At 42.6% G+C, this 24,591-nt stretch overlaps 4 protein-coding genes across 6 annotated transcripts; 1 reads left to right on the top strand and 3 right to left on the bottom strand.

Annotated features, from left to right (window-relative positions):
• Positions 1-6,850: 6,850 nt before the first annotated feature.
• LOC6499173 lies at positions 6,851-7,970 on the bottom strand. The gene is made up of 2 exons (XM_001955129.3): positions 7,618-7,970; positions 6,851-7,218 (listed from the first exon to the last, which is right to left on the bottom strand). Exons 1-2 carry the CDS (start codon positions 7,934-7,936, stop codon positions 6,923-6,925), a joined length of 615 nt encoding a protein of 204 aa, XP_001955165.1. The 5' UTR covers positions 7,937-7,970; the 3' UTR covers positions 6,851-6,922.
• A 5,158-nt stretch (positions 7,971-13,128) lies between these two features.
• Positions 13,129-16,254, top strand: LOC6501396. 2 transcript variants are annotated; one of them, XM_014911535.3, is made up of 4 exons: positions 13,129-13,765; positions 14,409-14,730; positions 14,852-15,165; positions 15,871-16,254. In XM_014911535.3, the coding sequence occupies exons 1-4, from the start codon at positions 13,294-13,296 to the stop codon at positions 15,936-15,938; spliced, it is 1,176 nt and encodes a 391-aa protein (XP_014767021.1). In that variant the 5' UTR covers positions 13,129-13,293; the 3' UTR covers positions 15,939-16,254. The 2 variants fall into 2 exon arrangements, with proteins under 2 accessions (XP_014767021.1, XP_001955166.1); XM_001955130.3 differs by having other exon boundaries at positions 14,852-15,159; positions 15,871-16,224.
• On the bottom strand, positions 16,242-18,343 carry LOC6499172. Its single transcript, XM_001955131.4, has 3 exons — positions 18,000-18,343; positions 17,303-17,478; positions 16,242-17,209 (listed from the first exon to the last, which is right to left on the bottom strand). The coding sequence occupies exons 1-3, from the start codon at positions 18,087-18,089 to the stop codon at positions 16,603-16,605; spliced, it is 873 nt and encodes a 290-aa protein (XP_001955167.1). The 5' UTR covers positions 18,090-18,343; the 3' UTR covers positions 16,242-16,602.
• Positions 18,344-20,891: 2,548 nt separating this feature from the next.
• On the bottom strand, positions 20,892-24,393 carry LOC6499171. 2 transcript variants are annotated; one of them, XM_001955132.3, is made up of 5 exons: positions 24,275-24,393; positions 22,294-22,636; positions 21,992-22,138; positions 21,706-21,845; positions 20,892-21,534 (listed from the first exon to the last, which is right to left on the bottom strand). In XM_001955132.3, the coding sequence occupies exons 2-5, from the start codon at positions 22,632-22,634 to the stop codon at positions 21,008-21,010; spliced, it is 1,155 nt and encodes a 384-aa protein (XP_001955168.1). In that variant the 5' UTR covers positions 22,635-22,636; positions 24,275-24,393; the 3' UTR covers positions 20,892-21,007. The 2 variants fall into 2 exon arrangements, with proteins under 2 accessions (XP_001955168.1, XP_032305723.1); XM_032449832.2 differs by lacking the exon at positions 24,275-24,393 and adding an exon at positions 22,717-24,268.
• Between the last annotated feature and the right edge of the window lie 198 nt (positions 24,394-24,591).

Genomic DNA, 24,591 nt, shown 5'->3' on the forward strand with positions numbered 1-24,591 from the left:
TTTAAAGAGTTTCCAACGTAGCGGTCGCCTCGCAGCGGCATAACGTAAAATTATGTAAAAAGTGCACACGGACACACACTCACACCCAGGCAGAGGGCCCAAAAGAGGGCTCTTCCACACGTGTCTTCTCTCTCTCGGCGAAGCTCGCCAGTTGGCCCTCTCTTTCCCTCCCTGTCTGTGCATGGCATCTCTTTCTTCTGCGGAGGCAGCTTCCAAGCTTAGAAGACGCATTAGGCAAGCGCAGGCAGCGACTTTTGTCTGCTTCCGCATTAAAGAAAGTCGCTGCCGCAGAGCGGTGGCGGCTCTGCCCCCGTCGCCGTCGACGTAGGCAGCAGGGCACCTTGTGTGTGAGAGCGCGAGAAAGTTTTCTGCAGAGAGTCAGAGCCAAGGTTGTCTGTTGGCTCACACATACACCCAAAAGCATCCGCAGAAGAAGCGTCTTCCTCTCGAGTCTTCTGCTGGCATCTTCACGCACACATAGGAGTACGTAAAACGATATAGTTGCTTCTGGAGCCTCACAGATTACAACACATGAGGTGATAAACAGGTGCTGCCGCTTGGGTTAAGACTTGCACCACCCCCTTGACCCCTCCCAGCCACCCCCCCTCCCAGTCAGTATATGCACGTGTGTGTGTGCCATACATATTCTTCTGCTTTTGTTAATTTAAAACGCTTTTGTTTTTTTCGGATCTTGCTGCTTTTTTGGCCGCAAGAAATGAAAGTTGTGTGTATTATATTTTCATACTACTGTTATTTCTGGCCCCTGGTCTGTATGTCATCCCCATTTTGGACCCCCCTGCTACCACGCCTGCACCACCCCAAACATAGTTTTGTTTATCGCATGTGCGCGCCTTGAAATTACTTTTCATTTTCGTGTCTTTATGGTTACCGGTGGTCTGCTTTTATTACGCAATATAAAATTGTGATTTACCGCACTAGTAGTTATGTAACTAGGGCACGGGGGGCTCAAAAAGGACGAAAACAAAGCAGGATTTATCGGCAGATAGGCACGTCCAGGCATCACCTGTGGTCTGCGGCATCAGCTGCTGGTGAAAACACCTCTGCGGGCATAATCACAAGAAACGGCCTGACTCGGCAATTGTGACACATTAGTCAACAATTTGTGCTTAGCAAAAGTGCAAATAACAGCGCGCTTCAATTGCTCAAGTGAAATGAAAGAGAAATTACACGAAAACAAACAAAAACGGATGCGCACAAGATGTGAGATGGCCGAAGATGATGGTCGTCGTGATACACAGCGAAAAATATCAAATCAAGTAATCAGAGCCTAATTTTCGAATTTTAATATAAGACACAATTGATTTTAATGCCTAGTAAGGACATAAAATTTAAGGCTCATATTAATACTATGCTCTTAGCTATCAGACCCTTTTTTAAAACATTAGTTACAATACCTTCTTACTAGTATAATGATAAGATAAAAACTAAATAATGTTGTCATCCTATTTAATGTATAAACTACTTGAATAAAATCACTCATATTTTTTCCCCGTGTGCTAGGCTAGATGGATGGTTGGTTTTCTTGGAAAGATCCAAGCTCCCGTTTCAAGGTGAATGTTTGTGACTGACGACATCCGACACTATCAGACGGATCTGCGGCGGTGCGACTTACGAAACCCCTGAATCATTCGCATAATGGGTGCCAAATTGTCGATGGGCGATGGGGCGTATGTGTAATTTGCTACCACAATTAAATCAGCTTTCAGTCGGCCGTGTGACGTCAATCCCCACGTAAAATGGTAAAAGTGTAAAGCGCCAACGAAGCATTTCGTAACGCCAAAAGGGTGCAGCATCCAATTGGAGAAAATCAAAACACGATGCTATCTACGAGTATCGAGCATGGAGCCTCGAAATTCCGTTTTCGATTTTCACCTGCAAATCGGCATACATTCGGATGCAAATGGGTTCAAAGAGTTGCTGAGGTGCTGCGGAAAACATGCTAACTCAGTTGCCGCTGCACATCCGTTTTTTACGTCTCAACTTATGTTGGTTCACGCGTCGGGTGTAAACGCCTCCATTTGTTTCCATTTCCACTCCCATTCCTATTTCCAACCGCCAGTGTGCAGGCAGGTGGCATGTGCCAACCTCCAAACTACCAAAAAGACGGATAACCAACGGCCAAGACCATGGCCAACAGGCATGGCCATTCATGCGAAAAGCAGCCGTCCAAGTGTCCAATGTGTGTGCTTTTTATGAATGAATTTCGCTCGTAGTTGGTAGTTGGGTCTTGCATGTAGTTGCTGTTGCTGTTGTGGATGTTGCTGCTGTGTTTGGGGAGTTGCTCTTGTTGCTGTTACCTCTGCCACTTCTGTTATTGTTTATGGCTGTCGCAGAGTAGGGTAAACAAATCGTCAAGTGCCTCAAAACAGTTGGTAAAAAATGAAAAAAACAATGTGCAGCTTGTGTTTTTGCTACTGCTGACATATTACATCAGCATCTGACCCAATGGACGTAAACAGTTTTGCCCATAATATACATAGGAATTTTTATTTTCATATTTACTTTCCGTTGTCCCAAAAATAAAGGTCAGCTTAACAACGGCAACTGTTGGGAGGGCTATGTTAAAAGGGTGTCTGTTGCCATGCGACGGTCCTTTGTCCTTTTTTTTAAGGTTGAATTGGCATTTTCCTATTCGCATAACTAAAACCGATTTATGCTGACCGAAGTTTTGAAGTTGCAAGAATGATTGTCAAACCTTTAACTAATCCAAAAGTCAAGAGCTTACCCTTTGGCATTTTCTGAAACCGTATACCAAAATCCAATTATTTTTTAAGCATCTAGTTTCTAAAAAACTTGATCTTTTTGCTAACAACTTTAAAAATATTTAAAACGAAAATATTTCCAGGAAAGCCATTGGTTTCAATCAACCCCTAGAACTAAAGTTTCTAAACTTCCTTGAAACTTTGAATAATGTAATGTATTCTTGAACGCCCCTAAACATATTCCATCTTTCCCTAATTAAGGCCTTTCAAAAACATCAGTTTAATGTGTTAAGAAAGTTGGCCACACGCATCGAAAACTGAAGGCCAATCTCGTCGGGTAGAAATTCCAAATAATTACACTACTTATTAGGCCAATTTCTGAGTGGGCTACAGGCAGAAGATCGAACATCTCGTCGCTCATTCATGGATGATTATTTTGAGGCCGGCGGAGATATCATCGTATTCTCACTTTCATTTTGCTTGACATCAATTTGGGCCTCGAGACTCATTAGTCGAACGACCACGACCACGAAGGGGTCCGTTGTGTCCCACACAGACATCATTTTACTGTATTATTTATCAGCAGAGGCCCTTTTTCCTCTAGCCATTTGAATTAAATTAAAGCCAAATCGCTTAGCCGTGAAAGTTTTTTTCCTCTTATTTTCTGACTAATTTGCATAAGCGCCGAAAGCATCGAGGGCGTGCATTAGGGAATTCTGGCCACATATCGGAGAATACCGGGCCGGGTTTAATATCTTAACGGTGCAGTTAATGTACCGTACCCAATCAAACGGGGGAGCAGCAAAAGTTTCGACCACTGCTCAATTGGTAGCACAATTTCACATTATTTGCTGACATCTTTTCAACTTGACTCGTATTTTGCCAATCAATTGCCACTTTGTGGGTGTGTTTGTATTGGCGGACCTAAAAAATTTCATGTTGATTTTACATTTCAATTTTGCTCTTTTTCAGTCTTTTTTTTTTGCCGTGGTCATGCAAAAAGAATTTCGTGTAAGGCGGGTAGGTGTGTGAATGTGTGTATGGGTTTTATTGAACAGAAACAAAAACCAGAATGGACAACAACAGAAGCATCAGCAATTTCGGAGGGCAACATCATAAGCGGCAAAAATTTAATGAATAAATAACAAAAATGTTTCGGTGAAAGTCGTGGTCAGAAGTAAGCCATTTACACACAGCAGCCATGGCAACAGATAAATACGGAATACAGATACTATATTCAGCATTAAAAATTGCTGAATGGTGCCAAGGAATCAAGGAAAGTGAAATTCGATGATGCAATTTATTTTGCATGGTCTCTGGATCAGACCAGAATGAAACTGGAAATGCTATGAGAGGATCGTTCAGAGAAATACTTAATTTATTTAACCCCAAACCGGAAAAGAGTGACCAATAAACATTAATTACTTTCTTTGGCTCCCATTAAGATTACCATCACTGATGCATATTTTAATAAGTAAAAGTAAAGTTTACAAGAGATGCCAGAAACACTCCCTAAAATTAAGGCAGCCCAGAGACCACAGACCAAAGATTTCACAAACCCATAAAAATGTCAAGTTAATAGAACACATTTTCCCTTTTACGGCCATTTGAATTAATACGAAATTTGCATAATAATACCAGAAAAGAGATTATGTCTACAGACTCTTCTCAGCTGGGGAGCAAACCGAGCTGCAACCGATATGGCCAGCACCAGCACCGGCATCAGCATCAGCATTTCAAAAAAAGAATTTGCGGTATTTGGGTTAAATATTAATTTACATGTGAAACGGGCGACAAAACGCTCAGCTGATGAGATGCTGGGACGATTGGACGCTGGGATGATGGGCTGATGGCCGCGCAGCATCATTGAAAAGTGAAATTTTCGAGGGAGCGACTAAAATGTAGGCTGCGTGACACTTTCAGTCAGTTGGCTTAGCCCGGCCTGACTTGCCTTGGCTTGGTCATTTTCCAAGCTCATCGAACGACGATTAATCAGCTAATTTTTTTATGAACTTTCATTTATGCAGTGGACTGGAGTGGAGCGGAGCGGAGCTCCAGCATTCACACACGTCTCTGTCATCATCGTCATCATCATGACCATTGCCGTGCCCATAAACCCGCAGAGCTTTTATTGTCAACCGAATGCTGCTGCTGGATGCTTATAAAAATCAAAGCGAACCGTTTAGAAAATCAATTCCGGAGCAACTGCGGAAATTAGCCCCTCCATTATATAAAGCCAAAGTTGCTAAGATCATATACGAATTGTAAAACAACAAAATTGCTTTTATGAACTTATTTTATAATTTAATTACAGGCAGCAGACGCCGCGCTGCTTGGTCAACTCAGCTCCGCTCAAGTCGAGCTCGTAAAATGCCGTTGAAAAGGGAAAGTTACCAGAAGAGCGATCCGGCCAAAAGCCAAAACTAGCAACAACAACAAGAGCGGCAGCAGCACAGGCAGAAGAAGCCGCCACCAGAGAAGTCGCAGTAGACACAGCAATTAGGCACAGGTGTTGTTCAATGGGCGATTTTCCAGCCGTATTTGGCGATGCTCTGAGGTGTATAATTTAAACTTTGAAGCTAAAATCTTGCTTAAGACATGAAAATACGAAAAAAAAAAGATTTTTAGCTTTAAATTATTTTATACAGATGTATTTTCTAAGTTTCTTTATTTGAGTTGGAACAGTATTCTTATTCCCTTCCATGCTATTACCAAAATTGTTTTTCAGAGTTATGTACCTTATGCCAGACACCTAAGGTTGCCAGCACTGTTGGCCAGAAAGGTACATGGTTCAAAATTACGACGAGGGGCTAAAAGAAAGGGGACTGGGGCAAAGAGGTAAAGCAAGTTGCTCTGGGGTAAATGTAAAGCTAAAAGTAAGAAAAGAGGTATCCCTGCCGGCCGCCTAACGGGTTTTGGCCGTTCAAGTGCTACGGCTTTAATGGTATTGTGTAACAGAACGCACCGTGGCCAAGACGAACATTTTTTCGGGGTCTGTCATGGCCGTAATTTGTTGTTACTGTTGCCCATGGCTCTTTAGGTGGTCGAAAGAACCGTTGCCGCTGCCAAAATACAGTGAAAGTTGGCCACGCATTATGCAAATTCAGTCCGTTTGCTGGCCAGTCTGTCTAAATTCGTATTCGTGTACCAGATTCCACAGAAAATAAAAGTTCAGTCGCAATCTGAAGCGCAGATCAGCAGAGAATCCCGCGGAAGAGTATCAGAGCTCTGATATCCGGTATCTGGCAACTTCATCGATAACACTCCAAGAAAGCAGACTGACAAATGACGACACAGTGAACAAGAAGGAAGAAATGCGATACATTATCTTCAATAAACCGAACTACTAATGCTCTTTTGTAACAATTATTTAAGTAGATTGTACTTGAATTTTTTTAGTTTCCCTTATTTATGAATATTGTAAGTTTATGGTAATTTCGATGAAAACAAGGTTTCTATGTTAAGAAGCTGCTGACTCGCTGCTTTTCCGAAAGCAATTTAATTTAATTTATGAACTCACTTTGAATACCATGAATTTAGGCCAAAAACAATTCCCAAGATATAGAAAAATATCATTGTTGTTTTTTGTTTTTTTTTCATTTAAATATTAATCCCCTTTCACTTTTTTTTAGCTTTTTAAATACTAATAGTTTCTTAAGAAAAAAACCAAGTTACAAATTACATAGGAGGAACGTGAAAGACTAGATATTCAATCCCTAAAAATCCCTTTTAATTAGGATGTTATATTTGGCTAAAATTTCAAACCACTAATATCCAAAATGTCTTTAAAAAAGGACCTAAAACCATCATTATTCTCTAAAGCCTTACAAAAATCGAAGTTAGCACAAAAACAAATACAACCCGATGCCAGGGTATACCAACAGATTCAACATGTGTAGGTTGCCTTCTGCTGATGCTGTTTTGTTTGTGTTGTGTTGTTGCTGATGCTGATGGCAACACAATACAAGCCCGGCTCAAATAAACTTTCACCGATTTCATAAACCGAAGAGCAGCATCCCAGCAGCAGCCCCGGCAGCTCACAACTTTTTGGTGTCTGCAGCAATCGCAGTCTCAAGTGGCCATGCACTCTATTCAATTGCAGTTCGAATGAAAACAACATGTTTTGCGTGATGAATAAGTTATTAAATTATTTAAATACTACTTAAGATTTAACAAAAACATTTTCGTTCGCTTTCGGCTCAGTTCCAGCCTCTGTAGGCCAAAGGTTGATGTCCTGTGGCGCGTCGTCTCCTCTTGTGATGGTGTCCGTGTCCCTCGCCGGTCACATAGGAAATGCTGTGACTGGTCTCCCCTCCGTGCTGGGCTGCCGTTTTTAGACCAACGATTCCGGCCATCATCAGGGCCATCAGGGCCACGCCAAGTGCCTTCATAGCAAGAGCGGCGATGCCTCCCAAGCCCATCACTGCCATCATTTTGCCAAACATCAGAGCCATGGCCAAAAGCATTCCCTGGCCTTTGTCCTTTTTGCGAGCCTCTAAAACAATCAAAAATTCATTTATAGCCATGTGTCGTGCGGAATTCTGCAGTGCACTGCAGAATCAGGGGGATTTATTATTTGTTGGGGCATATGCAAATTTTTTTAAATCTCGATTCAATTACTCTCATTCCAGAAAACGTATTTCTTTGAGAAAACATTTCCCTTCCCAGATAGTAAATGACAAATTAATAAATATGCAGAGGAAATGAGCTTAAAATTCTTTCCGAACACAAATAACCTGACTTAATAAATAATAAATCATAAATAGCCTGATGTCTTGGAAATATTTCAACATTGAATTTGGAGCAATCAATAGCACTTATGACGGCAAACTTCACAGGGTGATAAGGACACTTCTTAATGGGTTTTCTCCGTTGTTTTCATCACTTCACTCACCTGAAACTTGAGCTCCACTTTCATCCTCCAGTAAATCGGCCAGCTTTACATTAACCTCATGGGTTCGTAAGTACAAGGACATATTATCCAGAAGACTGTAGTTCTCCTCCTCCTCTACCAATGAGTTGTTCTGAAGGGGAACTATCTCCAGACCCTTTATCACCACTAAGGGCTTGTCGCTGCGATTAAGATTACGAAGGACATTGCGCAGAGCCCTTTCGCCGCGGCAATATAAGGTAGAGCTCGAATCCTTGTCGCAGTTTTCCGATCGGACAACCGAAAAGAGCAGCAAACAGAGCAGCGGAAAAATGCGGTACATGTTGCCAAAACGCCAGAAGTTCAACTAAAGGCCTTGACAATTACATGGTCATATTTTATAGACCACATTTCCATGGGGGCACTTTCCCAGGGGGAAATGAATGGGATTGGCGAGCAGTCAACCATCCTCTAGACCGAGTTGTCACAATTGTAAATTAAAACAATGGTGCTTCTGGAAAGAAAGAAAAATGCTTTCGGTTTGCGTTTCTCTGGTTTATGCCCTGTCTGTGCAATTTTCTTCTTCACTGGCCGTTGCTATTTTTCCAATTTTCAACGGTCAGTTGGCCGGGACAGCCTTGGGATTTGGTTGGCTGCCTTCCTATTCCCATTCCTCCGTCAAGCACTTGGCATATCGAATCACTCAACTCGACAGCCCTCTGCCAAATTATACAAATCAAAAGTGGCTAGATTGACACAGGTATGTTTCTGGCCCGGCCAACACCTCAACTCTTCTAGGCTACTTCGTATGACTCTGATTCTCCTGAAAGCCAGACAACTCCATTAGCTGGTCGGCAAGCGTGCAAGCCGAAAAAAGCGAAAGTTACCCCTCCCGAAAGATGAGCGATGAAGACGTTTAGTAGTAATTTGTGTTGGCCAGATCATGCAATAGCCATAAAAATAGGTCGTCGGACCGTGAAAAGGGGTTACACGAGGCCATAATTCAATTAGCAATTGAAAGTGAGCCTGTATACTGAATTTCTTGGATCTTAATATAATGATTGAACAAATTTTGGATATATTTTGTCTTAATGTTTGTTAATAGGGTTCATTGCTAACTAAAGTGCAAGTAACTTTTTTTAGAATTACAATTTAGGTTCCCTTTGATAATTCAATTAGACCCTGCAACAGGTAACAGTATGGTATTTGGGGATTTCGTAAGCCGTTTTTGGATATTTTGTAATACCGCCAAACTTATTAATCAAGTTAACGTGACTGGGGTCCATCGGGCGAACGAAAGAAATCAACTTGGTGGCATCGAAATCCCGTTTCGTTCGTCATTATCGCCATTTCTCTCCCATCGACAAAACTGTTGATTATGACGATGATGATGCTTATGACGATGATGATCGACTGCGCTCCAAAAGCAATAACTTTCACTCTCAATGTATTAATTTTTATATTTATCATATTGTTGTCCAACACAAACAGACTGCGGCTCACACTTACACATTATCTGGAAATTTTGAAACCCCAAACGGTGGAAAAAAATTAAATACATCTCCGCAGCAGCGGAGGTAACAAAACAAGTCGTTCACTATCGAGTCAACCGAAACCAAAAACCAAAGCCAAAAATTGATCTGAACTCGTTACGTTTGCCTTGTGTCGGTGTCGGCAATAAAAAGAAAGTATTTCCCCCTGGCAGCAGATCATCAGCAGCTCCATCTCGGTCTCCATCACCGTCTCTGTCTCCGTCTCCATTTCCATCTCTATCTCGATGGCAGAGAAAAGCTTACAAAGTTCGATTCGATTCATTTGAGTGGGGCCATTGTAACCGTTGTTTGCCCCAGCGGGAATCTGATTTTGAATCGGAACCCGTATCCGAATCCCAGCCTTGTCTTTTAATCTCTTGCAACTTGTTATAATTGATTGTTTTGCAGCATCATCATTGCCGACTTGCTCTGCAATAAAAGAATCTCATTTGCCGCACATTCAATCAGGTCCACAATGAAATGTGCAATCTGCACTCTGGCACATTTTATTGTGCTTGGGATCTAGATGATTGAATGATTGAATGAGACAGCAATTGTGTGAGTAAACAGGTGAGAGGGTGTAGGTCTAATAGATATCGAATCGAATTGATTGAGATAATGAGATATTATAGGAATTCTCTCATTAAATTTTATTAGTTAGGGACTAATAATTAGGAATAATTCATCAAATTAAATTAAATCTAAAAGCTGAAAAACTGCAAACTTAAAAAACTTAAAAAATATTATGTGAAAGTTGCCAATAAATTTACCAATATTCTTAATAGTATTTTCTTCACATATATTTTCAATTATATCCATTTTCATGCTTAAAATTTAAGATGAGTATTGTATTTTTCCACAAAACTTTCTTAGGATGGTAAATATCTCAAATATCTCTCTGTCGGTGCACTTTCTCGAGGCTTTACTTTTAAGCTCTGAGCCTAAAAAGCTGCCAGAAATTATTTACCACAAGACCAGCCATAAAATATGCAATTGCTTCTTAAAAGTCCCCAGTTTTAAATGCATACACTCACAGAGTCGACATCCTGTGGTGTTTTATTGGCAGAAAATGCCTTACCAGAAAATGTGGCAACTAATTAAAGCGCCCTGAGGCTACGGTAATTGGAAAAGCAACTCAAACCAAGACTAAGACTAAAAACCACATGCTTTTTTGCTTATGACACGCACTGGTGAAATCAAACAGAAATATATTTTAATTATAAAACAATTAGATTAAAATAAATTAAACGTATCGCTGGGCTCAGGCAATCGATCGACCAAGTGAAGAAAAAAACAAGCTAAGAAAATAAACAAGGTGCAATGCGGTGTGATTAAAACGCGAGCGAAATTCGTGCCGGTGAAAATAAGACAGTTGGAGCAAAAACAAACCAAAAGCCGCCACAAAATCAACATTAAACAAACCAAATAACCGGAGCACTAAGCTGGTCCATATGGCCACGTAATTTGCGGCAAAATAAATATTATTATTATATTTGCTTGCAAGCAAAATAAAACTTTTCGGAATGGATTTAATTGCGCCGGTTTCCAGGCGACTTGCATTTATCGCATGACTCGCGACAATTTCGATTTGATTGACTGCCAAAGAGTCAATTTTGTTGTCAGCTCTGACAAGTCCGGTGGTCATGGTGCGATGAGTGTTTTAAATCCATCTTAAGCCTATCTGACGACACACACTGTCCCGGTGGGGTGGGATTACATCCAGGTGAACAGATTTCTAAGAGCTATCTCAGGGAATTAAGCCAAACTTTGTCATGTCTAAGAGCTCTAAATGAGAGTCCTCGGCCATTTCTCTAAGCTTGCAGTTTCGCTTTTTAAAAACTTAAATTTCATTTCAAGTCAACATGCAACACAGTGTCTACACTCAAAAAAACTTACTTTAGATAGGAATGATTTTTTAAGGTTATTCCTTAGGATTAACCTTCAATATTGTCCTTCACATTTGAAATAGATAATTCTGTTGTTTATAAAAATTAATATGAAATATTAAATAGTTCAGATTTTAGTGTAGCATTATGTAGCATCCTTTGGTAAGCTCTCCAGGACATTGATACTTCCTTTTGTTCGCAGACAAAGTTTGTGAGTGCAAACAAGTATCCACACAATTGGAGGCTGCTCAGTAGAGAAGTTTTCGGATGCGAAAGTTACGGTCTGCACTTGTCGAACTTCTTGATTTGATTTAAATTGAAAGCAAAGCTCTGTTCACGCCCTGTTTTATTGTGTTCTGCTAGAACTTTCGACTTGATAAAGTTCGATAAATTTTTGAAAGCCAACCAAAAGTGAAAAGCCTTTGACCAATGAGCGATATAATTTAATTTATGTCGGCCACTTTTAGTTTCGCTTAGGTAAGTGCGTCGAAAATATTGAAATCAAAGCCAATTAAGGCAAGGATGCCGCCAGCAGCCTTTTCGGACTCCACCCAGTCCGGATCCGGTTGCAGTCAAGGATCATTAAACTTTGGTGGCACACGTAGGCAAAAGACCAAAAGCAAACTGGAGCGCAGATGGATGGGTGGCTTGGTGGATTGAATGGGATCCGATGGCATCGGATTACCACTCTCGGGCCGCGTCACCACTTTCCTTTCAGTGCGGTTACATTGTTGGCTTTCTTGGCGAACCGCCTCGCATTACTTGCGCTTTTGAGGCATTGACCATTGTCCGATGGTGTCAAGTTGCGAATGCCGCGGCCATCCTCCAGATAACAGTCATTACGGTAGCAGATTACATCTGGAGCTTCAACTGGATAGCAGAATGGCCACTTGGAATCGGTGCCACTGCAAAAGAACGGTCGAGGTCTGATTGCCGCTGGCTCGAAATTTACCACAATTACCGCTCCCACCTGCGTGCTTAGATAGTTGGCTTAACTGGCGGCTGGCTGGAAAAGTGAATATTTATTAGTCCCGCTCATCATGCGCCGACGAAAAGTGATTTTATTGGCTGCATTCAAGACCCCCTTGAAGCCCCAACCACTCAATACACCATCCGTTCGCCTGCTTAGCAGAATGTAACTGAGCCGGCGATTTATGAAAAACGAGAGCTAATAGTTCGTTTCACTTTTCTTTTATTATTTATTTATTTATTGTGAACAGGCGGCGAGGCGTGGCCACATGTTAGGCCTTAGCCCCTATTTTCCACCCACCTCCCGCTTGGTTTTCTGCTTAATTGTACCCCAGCTCGCGCTCAGTATGTGCTTTGCCTTACTTTGCTTTTACTTTTGCCTGCGAAAATTGTTTTGTGCAAATTGCGGGTAAATTAATGAGCAGTAAATTAGCCGCATTAGTACAATGGCCACATGCCGCGGGCGCCGTTGCAGTCACTACCACGGCCGCTTGGCCATTCTGCAAGTGCCATTGCCATTTCCATTGCGATTTTCACGGTCATAATTCCATCCCCGGCCAGGAGTCGTGTGAATAGGTCGCCCATCTTTGCATACGACCAAGTTCGGCTCTAATGTCATGTGGCTAATCAAATTTCTGCTAATTAGATCGCCCTTTGAATCTTTTGGTAGTGGGCCTGGAAAAGGCTGAAGGCAAAATAAACTTGTTAATTGTCTGCTGCAGAGCTTGCGTTTGACAGTGGAACGAGTTTGGGTGGGTTTCTAAGAAATTTTAATGTGTAATGTGGAAATTCTACCCAGAATCAAATTTTTCTATCATCTGATTTTCTTACTTAAACCGTTTTTACTCTTTAATTAATTGACATTGAAACCACTGTGCACTGAGTGACGTGATGCTCCGGTGCTCTGTGCTTCGATACCGAAGCCTGCCCGCTGAGCGATGGCCGTCACTCAGATGGTTCACTGAAATCCAAACTGTGGAAGAAACTGGGCAATGTTATTGTTTTTGCTATTAGTAGCGGCGTTGGTGGTGGTGGTGGTGCAGCAGCCTCTAGTGCTACACGCAGCAAATGTTGGATGCTGCCACGGCTGGCGTTGCTGCTCCAATAAAACTGAGTTGCATGCAACGACTGGTAATTAGTCTCCACTAGGCGCTGCCTCAGCAGCCATCGAATCACGTTCAATTGCATCCATGTAAAGGATACGCCGCGCTCTCGTCCTTTTTGATAGTGTCTAGTGTTGTGTGCTGCAGTGTTGTTTTGAAAACAAAAATAGAAAACAAAAACATACAAGCCACAGCTAAAGAGGATTTAAAATGCCAAAGCATCTAGTTGCCAGCTGCCTGGTGTTGGCCTTGAGTCTGCACCTCAGTTCGGGAGCCATACACAAGCGCAGTGGGGCCAACACCCTGAAATCGGATCCCGAATCCAAACCCCCACCTAATCCTGCGGCCAGCGTGGAAAACACGGACCTACTGGACAAACTGAGCTGGAAGTGCGCTAACAATGCCAGTTGCATCTATGGAGTAGCCAACGGCATCATGGCCTCCTACCGCAGGGGAGAGACCATCAAGTTGGGCCTCTTCGACCTGGTCAAACTGCCCGAGGTGGACCCCAAGCTAAAGCACAAATGGGGCACAGGCCGCGGTCTTACCAGCTTTATGGACTTTGTCACGGGTAACGCCATTCGAGTGCCCGTGGGCCCAATGGTGTTCAGTGTCCAACGGGCAGAAGACGATAGCGAGTACATCGAAGTGGCTCTGCTTAAAAAGGCTTCTAGCGGAACAGGTAATGGTCCCTATTAGAAAATATCATGTGTTCTTCATCCCGATGGTAGACATTTAATCCTGTCCCCAGTTCTGAGCCAGCTGATCCTGCTTGGAATTCCATAGGCATATCTGAAAGTCTTGATTGAGATACACTAAAAAAATACTGTAGTTTTAAGGATGTGTTCCATGGATGCCAGTTTTGCCAATTTTGTTACAGATATCATGTGAAACAAAAAAATAGAATTATATGTAAATAGAAAATAATTTGTAAAAGAACATTTTCTTCATAACGTTACTAATATTTTAACGATTTCAGCATAAAGGCCTATGTAGGCTTTTTTCCTTTCTTATAGCAGAGGTTGTGATATGTTACCCAGAAGTTCTTAACTTAAAGTGTATACTTCCGCTTAAATCTTCCCCCAATTTTAATCTCTTACATGATGCATATCAATGACTTTGTCGAACCCAAACTGCCAATATTTATCCTTGTTTAATCTGACGTTCGATATACGTGGCAGTGGCGCATCAATCATAAGACAACATAACACGAAAGGGGCAGGCCAAACAAATCCCAGCCTGTGTCACACTATTACGTATACGCACCATTGTCATTAGAGGCATAAAACCTTAAAACGTGTTTTGTTTTCTAAATTCAACCATAGGTCGCCTGCAGGGCAATGGCGGAGGAGGACTTGGAGGAGGACTCGGAGGGGGAGGCGGACTGCTAGGAGGCGGCGGCGGTGGTGGAAATGACAACGGAGGGGGCGGAATACTTGGCGGGCGGCGGCGTCACCAACACCAGGATAAGAAACAGTTCCAGATGTTCATACCTATGTACTTGGCAGCCACGACCTTTGGCTGGACCATGGTGGCTGCGAAGGCAGTGGGCCTGCTTACCTTGAAGGCTTTGATCCTGTCAAAAATAGCCTTTGTGGTGGCTGCCATAGTGCTCATCAAGAAACTCATGGACAATGCAAGCGAAAAGTGAGTAATGAAAGTGAATTATATCTATAGTAAATAAATACTTAAAATGCAAAACCTGATTGTCAAAACGTTTTTTAATTTATTTAATGAATTTTATTGAAATTGTTCGCAATTCATGCAGGATGATGTACCAGTTCCCTGAACAGACACCTTACATGATGCCCTACGGCATGGACTATCCACTGCACGGCGCAGAAATCTCGCCAGAAATGTATCCTGCTTCGCTGCACCACCTGGCCATGGCAGGCGGTGGCCAATTGCCCGGACATCCTAGTCATCCGGCCATAGAAAGCTTGAGCGCCGAGAGCCACCTGCACTCTTCCCAAGTGGCCTCCGACGGCAGCAACAACACCGCAGCTCTGGCAGCCCTTGGCGGCCTCGGCGGATTGGGTCACAAGATCAAGCGTGAGGACTCTTGGATAGCGAAGAGTAAGTGTAAGTGACACAACATTTTCGATCTTTCAGATAGGGCACCCAGACAACCCAAATCCCATCCATCCTACCCCCACCTATCCCGGGCCAAGTTGAACTCCCTGAATGTGCTGGCGGTGGCGGCAGCGGCGTCCGAGGGTGCCATTGAAGAGGACTATGACGACGATGACTGAGCAAAGTATTTATGCCTTAGATTTGCCTCTTGGCACGCACTCTTGGGGTGTGGGTTTTGGGCCTGGGCACGTTGCAGCCATCACAAAGCCAAAGCACAAATATTTATCACCTAGAAAGAACATTGAAGGGATGAGACTGTGTCTGTAGCTTTTTTAGACATTAAGAAAGGGTAAAATTAAGATCAACTCAGGGGTAAAAATATAATCTTTGAACAAATCTTCACGGCTACTTACCAATATTGTAGTTTAAAAACAAGAGACTTCCATAATTTTATCAAAAAAGCACCAGGGGGATTTTTATATTTCTATAGCATACTTTTTCGCTGAACGAATACCATGGCCGTTGAAGCCATACGCTTTGATAAATTACGAATCCAAGAAAAGGATATGCACAGGATATACAAAGGATATTACACATAGTTATTAAACTGGGACTTTTATTCACCTCCTTTGGGCACTCTTATCAAATCCCGAATCAAAATACAGCAAATAGGATTACCTACATGACTAATTGACCATGAATCTTGTGTTGCAGCCACCCCAGCCCGGCGTCCTCTGATTTACAACTATGTGCAACCCCACATGCCGTACTTCCGCACCTGAGGCGACTATTAGCCAATTAGCAGCTACCAAAGACCCCGTGGGTAGTAGGAGGTCCACCTCCTGCCATAAGGACACCGAGCATAGGATATCGGATTTGGGACACCGGACATCGGAATCGGAATTGGAATCGAGTGCTTCAGGCTGCGCTCAGCTAGATGAGCTAACTTATTGTTATTATTTATTGAATTGTTCTTATTTTAGTAAAAACCTAGCGCACACACTTAGTCTAGTTCAATGTCTCTGTAATTAGCAAATAAATTGCTACAAAAAGTGAAAAAAAAAAATAAAGAATTGAGCAGAAAGTTGTTCAAAAATTAAATTTGCGTTTTATTTATGCAATATTATAGTTAATAATAAATAAATAAATTAAGTGTAAGAGTACGTTTATGTATAAATAAATTACAAATGTGAGAGTGAGCGAAATTGAGAAAATGGAAAAGTGAAAGTGAGTGATTAGAAAACTAAAGTACTATGATACTAAACAAGAGAGAGAGAGTGTCAGAAAGAGAGAAAAGGAAAAAAAGTAGAGAAAGTAGCAGCAGCTAGAGATCCTAAAAGAGCGATAAAAAAGTGTGAGAGCCCCAAGCCAGCAGGAAATTGTTAGGGGAAAACCCAATTTAGTTCATTCCTGATCTAATGACATACATAACAAGTCGAATTAAGTTTATTGCGCCACTTTTCCCGGCTGTTGGCCGCTGTAGGCCAGGTTTTGGGCCTGCTCCTGCTTCTGCTGGTGCTGCAGTTCTTTGGCCAAAACGTCGGCGGGCACATCCACCAGCCCCTCCACGAATCCGTCGAAAGCCCTGGACCAGCCGGAGCTGTAGCTGTCGTGGTGCGACGGCACCTCCACGATGGTCTTCTTGCTGGATAGCAGCTTCTTCAGCGAGATTATCACCGCTAGGAGTAGGGCGATCTTTGATACGATCAGCGCCTTTCCAGCCAGTAGGAAAAGTCCCTTCAACAAGAGCGCCCCCACCATGCCCGTCTTGGCCGCCATCATCATCAGCACGGGTCCCATGTTCTTCATCTTGCCTCGGCCCTCCTGCAAAGCCTCCAGCGGCTTCACAGATACGCCCACATTGAGGGCGCCCTCCGGGTCGCTGTTCATAACGAAGTCGGCGTTTTCCGAGAACTTGTAGCGCAGGGACCGTGAGCGGATAAACTTCCACAGCTTGTTGGCCATCAGCAGGGCGAAGGTTTCCTCGTCGGAGCCCAGGGAACGGGCCAGGAGCTGGTTCACTTCCGGCTCATCCGGCACCATCGAGATGTTCCTGCGGAAATTATTGTTTGCATAATTTTGGGTCTTAATTAAATATATTTTATGTTTTAGTTTTTTATGACATATTGGTTCAGTTTTTACTTACCAGTTCTCCGTGACCTTGACACGGTCGCCGAGGTCAAGCCGTGTATTTAACCACAGGTGATTCATCACAATCGACATTTTTATCATCCTACATGCTCTATCGTCCTCCTGTCTGCAGTTCTGTTTTAATTTCGCCAACAGGAAGTCCTCGATATTTCGTCGCTCGTCGTCGGTTATCTGAAGAAAGCGTGAGATGCATTTTTATGTTTTGTTTTTTAAAGAAAAATGTTTAATAAAATAACTACATTTGTCCCAGGTAACAAAAAAAACAATATCCTGATAAAATTATCCATTCAATTTAAATAACTATAATTTGCTGTCTCTTTATCATAGCTATTAATTGTAAAGCTAATTTCACAAAAATGTAATTCTTCATTTTATAATAGAATTACCAATTGAAAAGGATCCTGTCGAATTTCAGAATTGTTTACAAAGTGCAAAAGCATTACCCTGAGCTTAATAAGAAGGATAATCGCTTTGGAAAGAAAGTGAGGTAAACAATCCATTTTCCTTGCTATCTTATCCTTGAGAGTTTCCACTGACGCCCTTGAAGATGAACTTTTGGATAAAGCAATAAATTCGGACATTTAAGAGAAAGGCCATTGGATTCTGTCCCTGGGCTAAATACCGTATCCTTTTTGGTGGCAATTAATGCCCCTGCTATCGCAAACTGTTCGCGACTCCTGACTTTTTCTTACCGTTATTGGGCCATCCCGTAGCTTGCTGCCGCGGGCGGAAACAAAGACGAGGAAGAACGCTAGAAGCGTGCAGACCTTAAACGCTTTCATAGTTGATTTTTACGTTCTTTAATTTCGACCGATGTTTTGTCTGTTCTTGGAGCTTTTTTGTTTATTTATTTGGAAAAATTTGTATCGGTGTCACTAAAGAAATGTCACATTTATATTTTGTATATCCTGGCCTTATCCTTGCGGCACTTGATCACACACACTCTCACAAACGCCCGCGTCTTCGCTCTGCTTGAATGCTACGCTCTTGCTGTTGACATCGTCGTCTTGATAGAAAACCTAATGCGAATTTTCCGCCAGTGATTTCGATTTTATATGAAAAGCGGCCAAAAGCGCAGCAACCACAATACAGGTCTCTGCCATCGTCGACGCCGGCCGCGCAGTCAGCGATTGTTTTTGCAGGCAACTCAAGTTGATTTTTCTGCAGCACTCTGGAACAACTGGTCCCGAAAAGACAAGCTACTGCCACTGGCGGTACTACTTGTTTGGCCAGTTTTGGGAAATTCTACTAGCTAGCCGCCTCCTTGGAAGCTGTTGTTTTATGGCCTTGTCTTTGAACTTGCCACCACGTTCTACTCATGGGCTTGTTTATACTCGTGTATGTGCTTCTGTTGATTCTTCCGTAGCTTGTCTTTGTATTGTTTGGCAGCGTGGGTCGTCAGCAATAACAAAAGCCAGCTGAAAGTAAACAACAGACCTAATTCCCAACAGCAAAGAGGCCAATTTTCCCACACACTCCCAGACTCTGGTGGGGAAAAGTAGGAGATGATGGAAAAGTGGCCATCGGTGGTGGATTGGTAGGGAAACTGGCATGGCAGACTGTCATTGACAACACGCATGCAAACGAGATGGCTTTTTCTAGTTACTCCAATTAATTTTCTTTTAATAAAAAACTAAAAAATAGAGGCGGGGAGCTAAGGGTATACTTTAAAAAACGCAAATTTTATAGAAATATTGAAGAGATGTACATTTTTCATTGACTATTAACTTAAGTTCAAGCTTTTAATTCATATGGTACATTCTTTTCTTTATATTTTTTATCCCTAAACACATATTTTAATAAAAACTCATCGGTGCACAAATAAAGAAGCTTAAATTTTACCCATTCCATAAGTTCTTGGCCCATATGTAATACATTGTCGGAAACCCCGCTGACAACGCTCCATTGATGCTATCAGCTGTGGTGGGGCTGTGAAAACTGGTGTTCTTTTTCCCACAGCGAAGGGAACGCCCTTCATCCCAGCCAATTTCATTCTGCCACACGCGATGTGAGTTGCATTCACCGCGTTTATACTATGTTGGTTGCTTTTTGCGGGTCCCGGGGCTTTTGCTTTCAGCCGGAACAGATTAAGAGCAAGTGTAATTTATTGCATTTATTACGGATCGAAAACGCCTCCCTTGGGGCGTGACGGCCCAACAGGTTGCACGTCCGCTGGCCATTTACCGGGGAAATTCAATCAATTTCCCCGCTAAGACCAAAAGTTATTACATACACCGAAAATTGGAGGCCAGCCGCAATGGCTGTTCGAATTTCAAATTTCCAAAGAACTGGAAGTAGGCTAGCCGGCTGGACACTGAGCGACAAAAGTGGGACGCCAGGCCACGAAAGTGGTTTAATGGGTAGCTCAGGTGTGTGCGAGTGTGTAGCGTGTGTGTACAGGTGATCGCAAAAAAAACCGCTAGGCGATCTGTCCATAAACCGTTGTGATCCCCGCCTCCTCTACTCCCCTGAATCTACCAATGCAGGTCCCAAATCAAACCACACCAAAATCTAATTGCGTCCGCCCTGGCAATTGCTACACTGACAAAATGTTCAATGTTATTTGGGAATATGTGTATTTTTTAAGTTTTTTGGTATTCAAAAATTATTATTTAGAAGTTTACCAGTTCAAAAACTGTAGGTCTTCGCTCATATGATAGTTTAAGGACCAGGACCATGTTAAGTCGTTTTTTCATTCTTACATTTTCTAAATACACACGTCAATAGTTTCTTTCGGTATCCTACTTGGCTGCTTAACTGGCTCCCGTCAAAGTCATAACAATTTCTCAATCTCAAGCAGGCCGCCTCAAGCCCAACACTAGTAGTAGCTGGTGCGCTTTCTTTCGGAAAATGTGGTCCAGGCCGGTCGACTCCTCCGACGGTGTTGACAACGCCAGACACAGGCTACTGAGCCACTAAGCCTCCAATATCACTCTTTTGGCATTGACTTTGAAGTTGGCCAAGCCAATCTGGGGAGTTCCATTAGTATGAGCAATAAGTAAATAAAACAATAAATACATTTAACTGGAAATGTTTATTTCCTTTTTAATTTTCGAAAGTATTTTAATATACATATAATAACATGTTAATAAATACCGTAAGCATTTCATTTTTGGCGAAAGGAGAACCATACAGTAAATACATTTTGGAAGTAAGGGCAAGCCCTAGGCGTGTCCATTTTAATTTGATTTTCTCATCTTCATCCAACTAAAATCAATACAGAGGCTGCCAAAAAACTTAAGTAACTTTTGGTTCAAATTTAATTGAACGTTTAAGTTTTAATTTTATTTATTAACTTTTCTGGGAACTTTGAGGAGACCCTCGTGTGGAATAATCAAACAACACGCTAGTCCACTTTTTCCCAGTTTCTCGCCTAGGCATTTCATTGCCTTAATTAAAAGCTGCATTTTATTTGTAGCAGCTCCGAGTGAGTAAAAGCAGAGCGAGTGCAGAATTTGGAAAACATTTTGAAGTGAAATTTTTGCCATTAATTGGATATTGCCACCTCACCTCCTCTGTGTCTGTGTGCTTTTACTGGCCGGCCACTCCCATTGGCAGTATTTCTCCATAGAAAAAATATAATTGACTTTCAATTTGAGATTGTTTTATTTACAATTAAAGAAATAAATATTCTTATAGGAATGCAAAAAGGCCGAGGGCCAAATAAATAACAAAATAGTTATGGACAAAGGCCTTATGTTTACTTCGTCTTCTGGGGCTCGGCAGCAATGTCCTTGCCGGAATTGCGTCCGTAGTAGCCGTTGTAGGCAGCCTCCTGGGGATCTCCGAAGCTCACCGAGTTGCCGGCGACCTGCTGCTGCTGCACCTGCTGGCCCTGGTAGCTCTTGCTGTAGTAGTCGGTGTAGGGCTTGGCGAAGCTAGGCTCCTGGCGGTAGAAAGGTCCTGGGCCGCCATGGCCGCCCTCGAAATGCTCGTGGTGGTGGTAGTAAGTAGCAGCACCCACGCCCTGGGGATTGTACTCGGGGAAGGTGTTCTTGCTGCCGAAGAGACCGGACAATCCGCCGCCGAAGGCTCCTCCAACACCACCAGGCGGGCGGCAGAGCTTAAAGTAGGCAAACAGTCCAGGCAGGATAATGGCAGCCAGGCCAAGGATCTTCTTCAGACCAGCAATTCCCAGGATGAAGGGCAAGAAGAGCAGCAGCTTCAGCTTGAAAATCTTCAGCACCAGCAGTAGAGGAATGATCATTTTCTTCAGCTTCTTACGGGCTGTAAATGGAAATAACAAATAAATTGCAATTATTTATATTTTTAAAATTTGTTAACAATTTTAAAGATTCTTGAAAATTGTAATTATTTAAGATTCAAAACATTTTTAAAACTTTTCCGAATCTATAATTAGCTTCCAAGAATCCTTGCAAAAATAGACAGGGTACTCACAGAAATGTCCAGCACGTTGGCTATTATCAAAACCGTCCAATTCATCATCGATGTCATTTCCAATGAATCGGGCCTCGTAACGACCGGCTTCAGTAAGCTCCTCGGGCCACTCAACCTCCAGAGCCGTGGACTTGATGAAGCTGCAAGTAGAAAAAAATACAAGAACGTGTCAAAAACGGACATTTACATTTTCATAAAAATCTCATATTTTATGCATAAGATGGGGACCCAAGTTAATTTGCATCCGGCACGAGTCGTAGTCATTTCGTTAATTGTGACAGCTTACCGTTCGGCCCGGCGCAAGGCATATTTCACCAGCTGATTCCAGTCGTCGTCTTCGCCACGTGGCTCCTCGGAGTACTCGAAAGGTTCCTGAAGCAGGGACCGCTGCTGTGTTTCCGGCAGGCGAACCACTCGGGCAAAGTCAGAGAGCCTGGGAATTGAGGAAATAACTTCATTAATATCACTCAACAGTTGTCCTTTTTATGAAGCTCAAGGTGGAAATGATGATGAGCCTCGGTTCAATTATATAAATGTTTATGAAATTAAGGTTAACTTAAAAATTTTAATTTTAAAAAATTCTCTTACTTGTACGAGTCCCTGTAGAAGATCTCATCGAAGGTGTTGAGGGCCTGGGTCTTAAAGCACTCGGAAAGATCGCCACCCAGGCAGTTGCCGTTTGTCTTTGACAGGTAAGGGTCGTTGTCGTTGCCCAGACCAAAGATGCTTAGAATGGAGGACCTGCCGCGCTCCTCGCCCACTCCTGGCTGCTGCTGTTGTTGTTGCTGCTGTTGCGGTGGGGGAATCTGCTGGATCTGCGGCGCATAAACCTGCTGGACGTTGTTGGACGACTGCTGGTCGGGCAGACGGAGACCTTCGCCGACCACCAAAGTGAAGACGGCCAGCAAGACGAGCGCTCTCATTGCCATGGCTAAAAGCGAAAAGCAGGAAAAGAAGTGGCTTAAAACACGTCCGATGGCACAGTTTTCTCTGTCTCTAGATTATTCCAACCTCGTGCAGTGTAAAAAATATATATTTTTATACGTCTGTTGACAACTTTTTTGGCAACTTTTACGATCGGGCCATTATCTGCTCATTGGCCTAACGGATCGACTCTGCGCTCGCAACTGACACACTTCTCTTCAAGTGGCATCGATTGCCGGGCTTCGCAATTAGCCGCTCACACGTAATAACTCTCGCTTTCAGGCCAACTAAAAGCCGCACGTAGCGCTCTTAACAGTTTGGTGTTTACTGTTAGCCCAAGTTTGCTCAAATTTCTCGGGGCGAGCTTTCTGCAGCCGAAAACGCCAGATAAAAGCCACCAAGAAGCTGGATTCGTGACCAAAGTGAAATGCAGGCGGACCGGTTTGCTTAACCCTTTGGCAGCAATGAGGCGGCAAAAAGGCACGTAATTGAATCTCGTGCCGGAGCTTAAAAGCATAAACAGCGGGCCTAATGTGCTTTAAAAAAAAGAAATGCAATAGGGCGTATTTGATAAATGAACAGTGGGCTCGACAGGGCCTATTTATGCCACAAAAATAAAGCTATATATGAACCAAAAGCATTTGCTATATATATACCATTTGTAAAAATTTAAGGCAAATATTAAAGCTGTTTCATATCTTATAAGGAAATTCCGGGTTGCCCCCATAGTTTGAAAATTGTTTCTTATATCCAACCGCCTCCCGAAACGGAATAGTTCGTTATGCTCGAGGGAGTCTTTCGCCCAGTGGCTTTTACTTTCAATTCGCTCCAATTTGGGCCAAACCCTGATTCGGACTCATCAGCTCGCCGATTGTTTGGCAATCCGCTTGTGGTTTGGAACAAATTCGTGGCAACTTCATGGAAGTTCAATGTCCACTCAGCAAGAACTGGCCAAAATATATAGCAAAAGTTTTTTAATCGCCGTCCAGTATGCAACTGAAAGTAGTGTATGGCGGGAAAGTAGAAAGTTTATAGCAAATACGAGTTGTGCGCCCAAAAGCAGACAATAAATGTCCTCAAATTTATGGTGACCAAAAAAACATGGGATGGGATGATTTATGGATAATCGAATCTATTAATGATTCATGGCGAATATTTTGCGCAGTCAACGGTCTCCAAATGGGATTTCGAAAGCGGACACAAGTGGTGGTCACTGTGTCGTGTTTGTTTGCTTTTGTTTTCGTTCCATTTGCATTCGCCATTGAAGGTCAATGAAATGTTGACTGGCGATGGTCGATGTTACGAAAGGGCCATGATGATGTATGGAAATGATGCCTCGTTAGGGAGTCAACATAAACAGCCAGCCTTGAACCCGACTTAATTATCACATCAATTGATGTATTCATTAAGATTACCAGATACAAGATTAAATTATTTTCGAAGAACTTTTTTTACTGCTTTCCATTTTATCATGTTAAATCGATTTTGTTCCCGGTCACAACTGAACGGTCGTTAAAAATGGCAATATTATCTCCTCCCCACATCCATTTCATTTGCTTATTACACAATTTCTCGCAGTTCATTTCACTTCACTTCACTTGGTTGTTTTATTTTTTTGGGGCTTTCGGTTTTTTCCGCTGTTTACCTTTTGCTGTTTCCTATAAATGCTTGAGGTGGTTTTTACTTTGAGTATCCTTTCGAGCGGATCTGCCTTTCTGCTGGCTCAACAGCGACTGTGCCTTGGCTGCTGGTCGGCAAAGATTTTATATGAAATTCGAGAAGTGGCGAGAGGAGAAGTCAACAACGCACGAAACATAAAAAAAGTCAGCACACAATGGCTGTCGTCGCTTTTGGCCCACAACAATAATGATGATGGTCGAGAGCAGAGATCTCAACACGCTCGCAATTGCGGTAGGTTGTGGCTTCGATCCGCCGTTCCGCCGATCACCGACCACCGATTGG

Source organism: Drosophila ananassae, chromosome 2L (genome assembly GCF_017639315.1).
Source record: "Drosophila ananassae strain 14024-0371.13 chromosome 2L, ASM1763931v2, whole genome shotgun sequence".
Taxonomy (NCBI): Eukaryota; Metazoa; Arthropoda; class Insecta; order Diptera; family Drosophilidae; genus Drosophila; species Drosophila ananassae.

Excerpts from the sequence above, each read along its gene's own strand:
- LOC6499173 (XM_001955129.3), bottom strand. The coding sequence starts at position 7,936 with ATGTACCGCATTTTTCCGCTGCTCTGTTTGCTGCTCTTTTCGGTTGTC. Across the intron at positions 7,219-7,617 it reads AAGTGGAGCTCAAGTTTCAG|AGGCTCGCAAAAAGGACAAA; the intron begins GTGAGTGAAGTG and ends TGATTGTTTTAG.
- LOC6499172 (XM_001955131.4), bottom strand. The coding sequence starts at position 18,089 with ATGAAAGCGTTTAAGGTCTGCACGCTTCTAGCGTTCTTCCTCGTCTTT. Across the intron at positions 17,479-17,999 it reads TACGGGATGGCCCAATAACG|ATAACCGACGACGAGCGACG; the intron begins GTAAGAAAAAGT and ends CGCTTTCTTCAG. Across the intron at positions 17,210-17,302 it reads GTCAAGGTCACGGAGAACTG|GAACATCTCGATGGTGCCGG; the intron begins GTAAGTAAAAAC and ends TAATTTCCGCAG.
- LOC6499171 (XM_001955132.3), bottom strand. The coding sequence starts at position 22,634 with ATGGCAATGAGAGCGCTCGTCTTGCTGGCCGTCTTCACTTTGGTGGTC. Across the intron at positions 22,139-22,293 it reads TTCTACAGGGACTCGTACAA|GCTCTCTGACTTTGCCCGAG; the intron begins GTAAGAGAATTT and ends CTCAATTCCCAG. Across the intron at positions 21,846-21,991 it reads GCCTTGCGCCGGGCCGAACG|CTTCATCAAGTCCACGGCTC; the intron begins GTAAGCTGTCAC and ends TTCTACTTGCAG.
- LOC6501396 (XM_014911535.3), top strand. The coding sequence starts at position 13,294 with ATGCCAAAGCATCTAGTTGCCAGCTGCCTGGTGTTGGCCTTGAGTCTG. Across the intron at positions 13,766-14,408 it reads AAAGGCTTCTAGCGGAACAG|GTCGCCTGCAGGGCAATGGC; the intron begins GTAATGGTCCCT and ends ATTCAACCATAG. Across the intron at positions 14,731-14,851 it reads ATGGACAATGCAAGCGAAAA|GATGATGTACCAGTTCCCTG; the intron begins GTGAGTAATGAA and ends CAATTCATGCAG.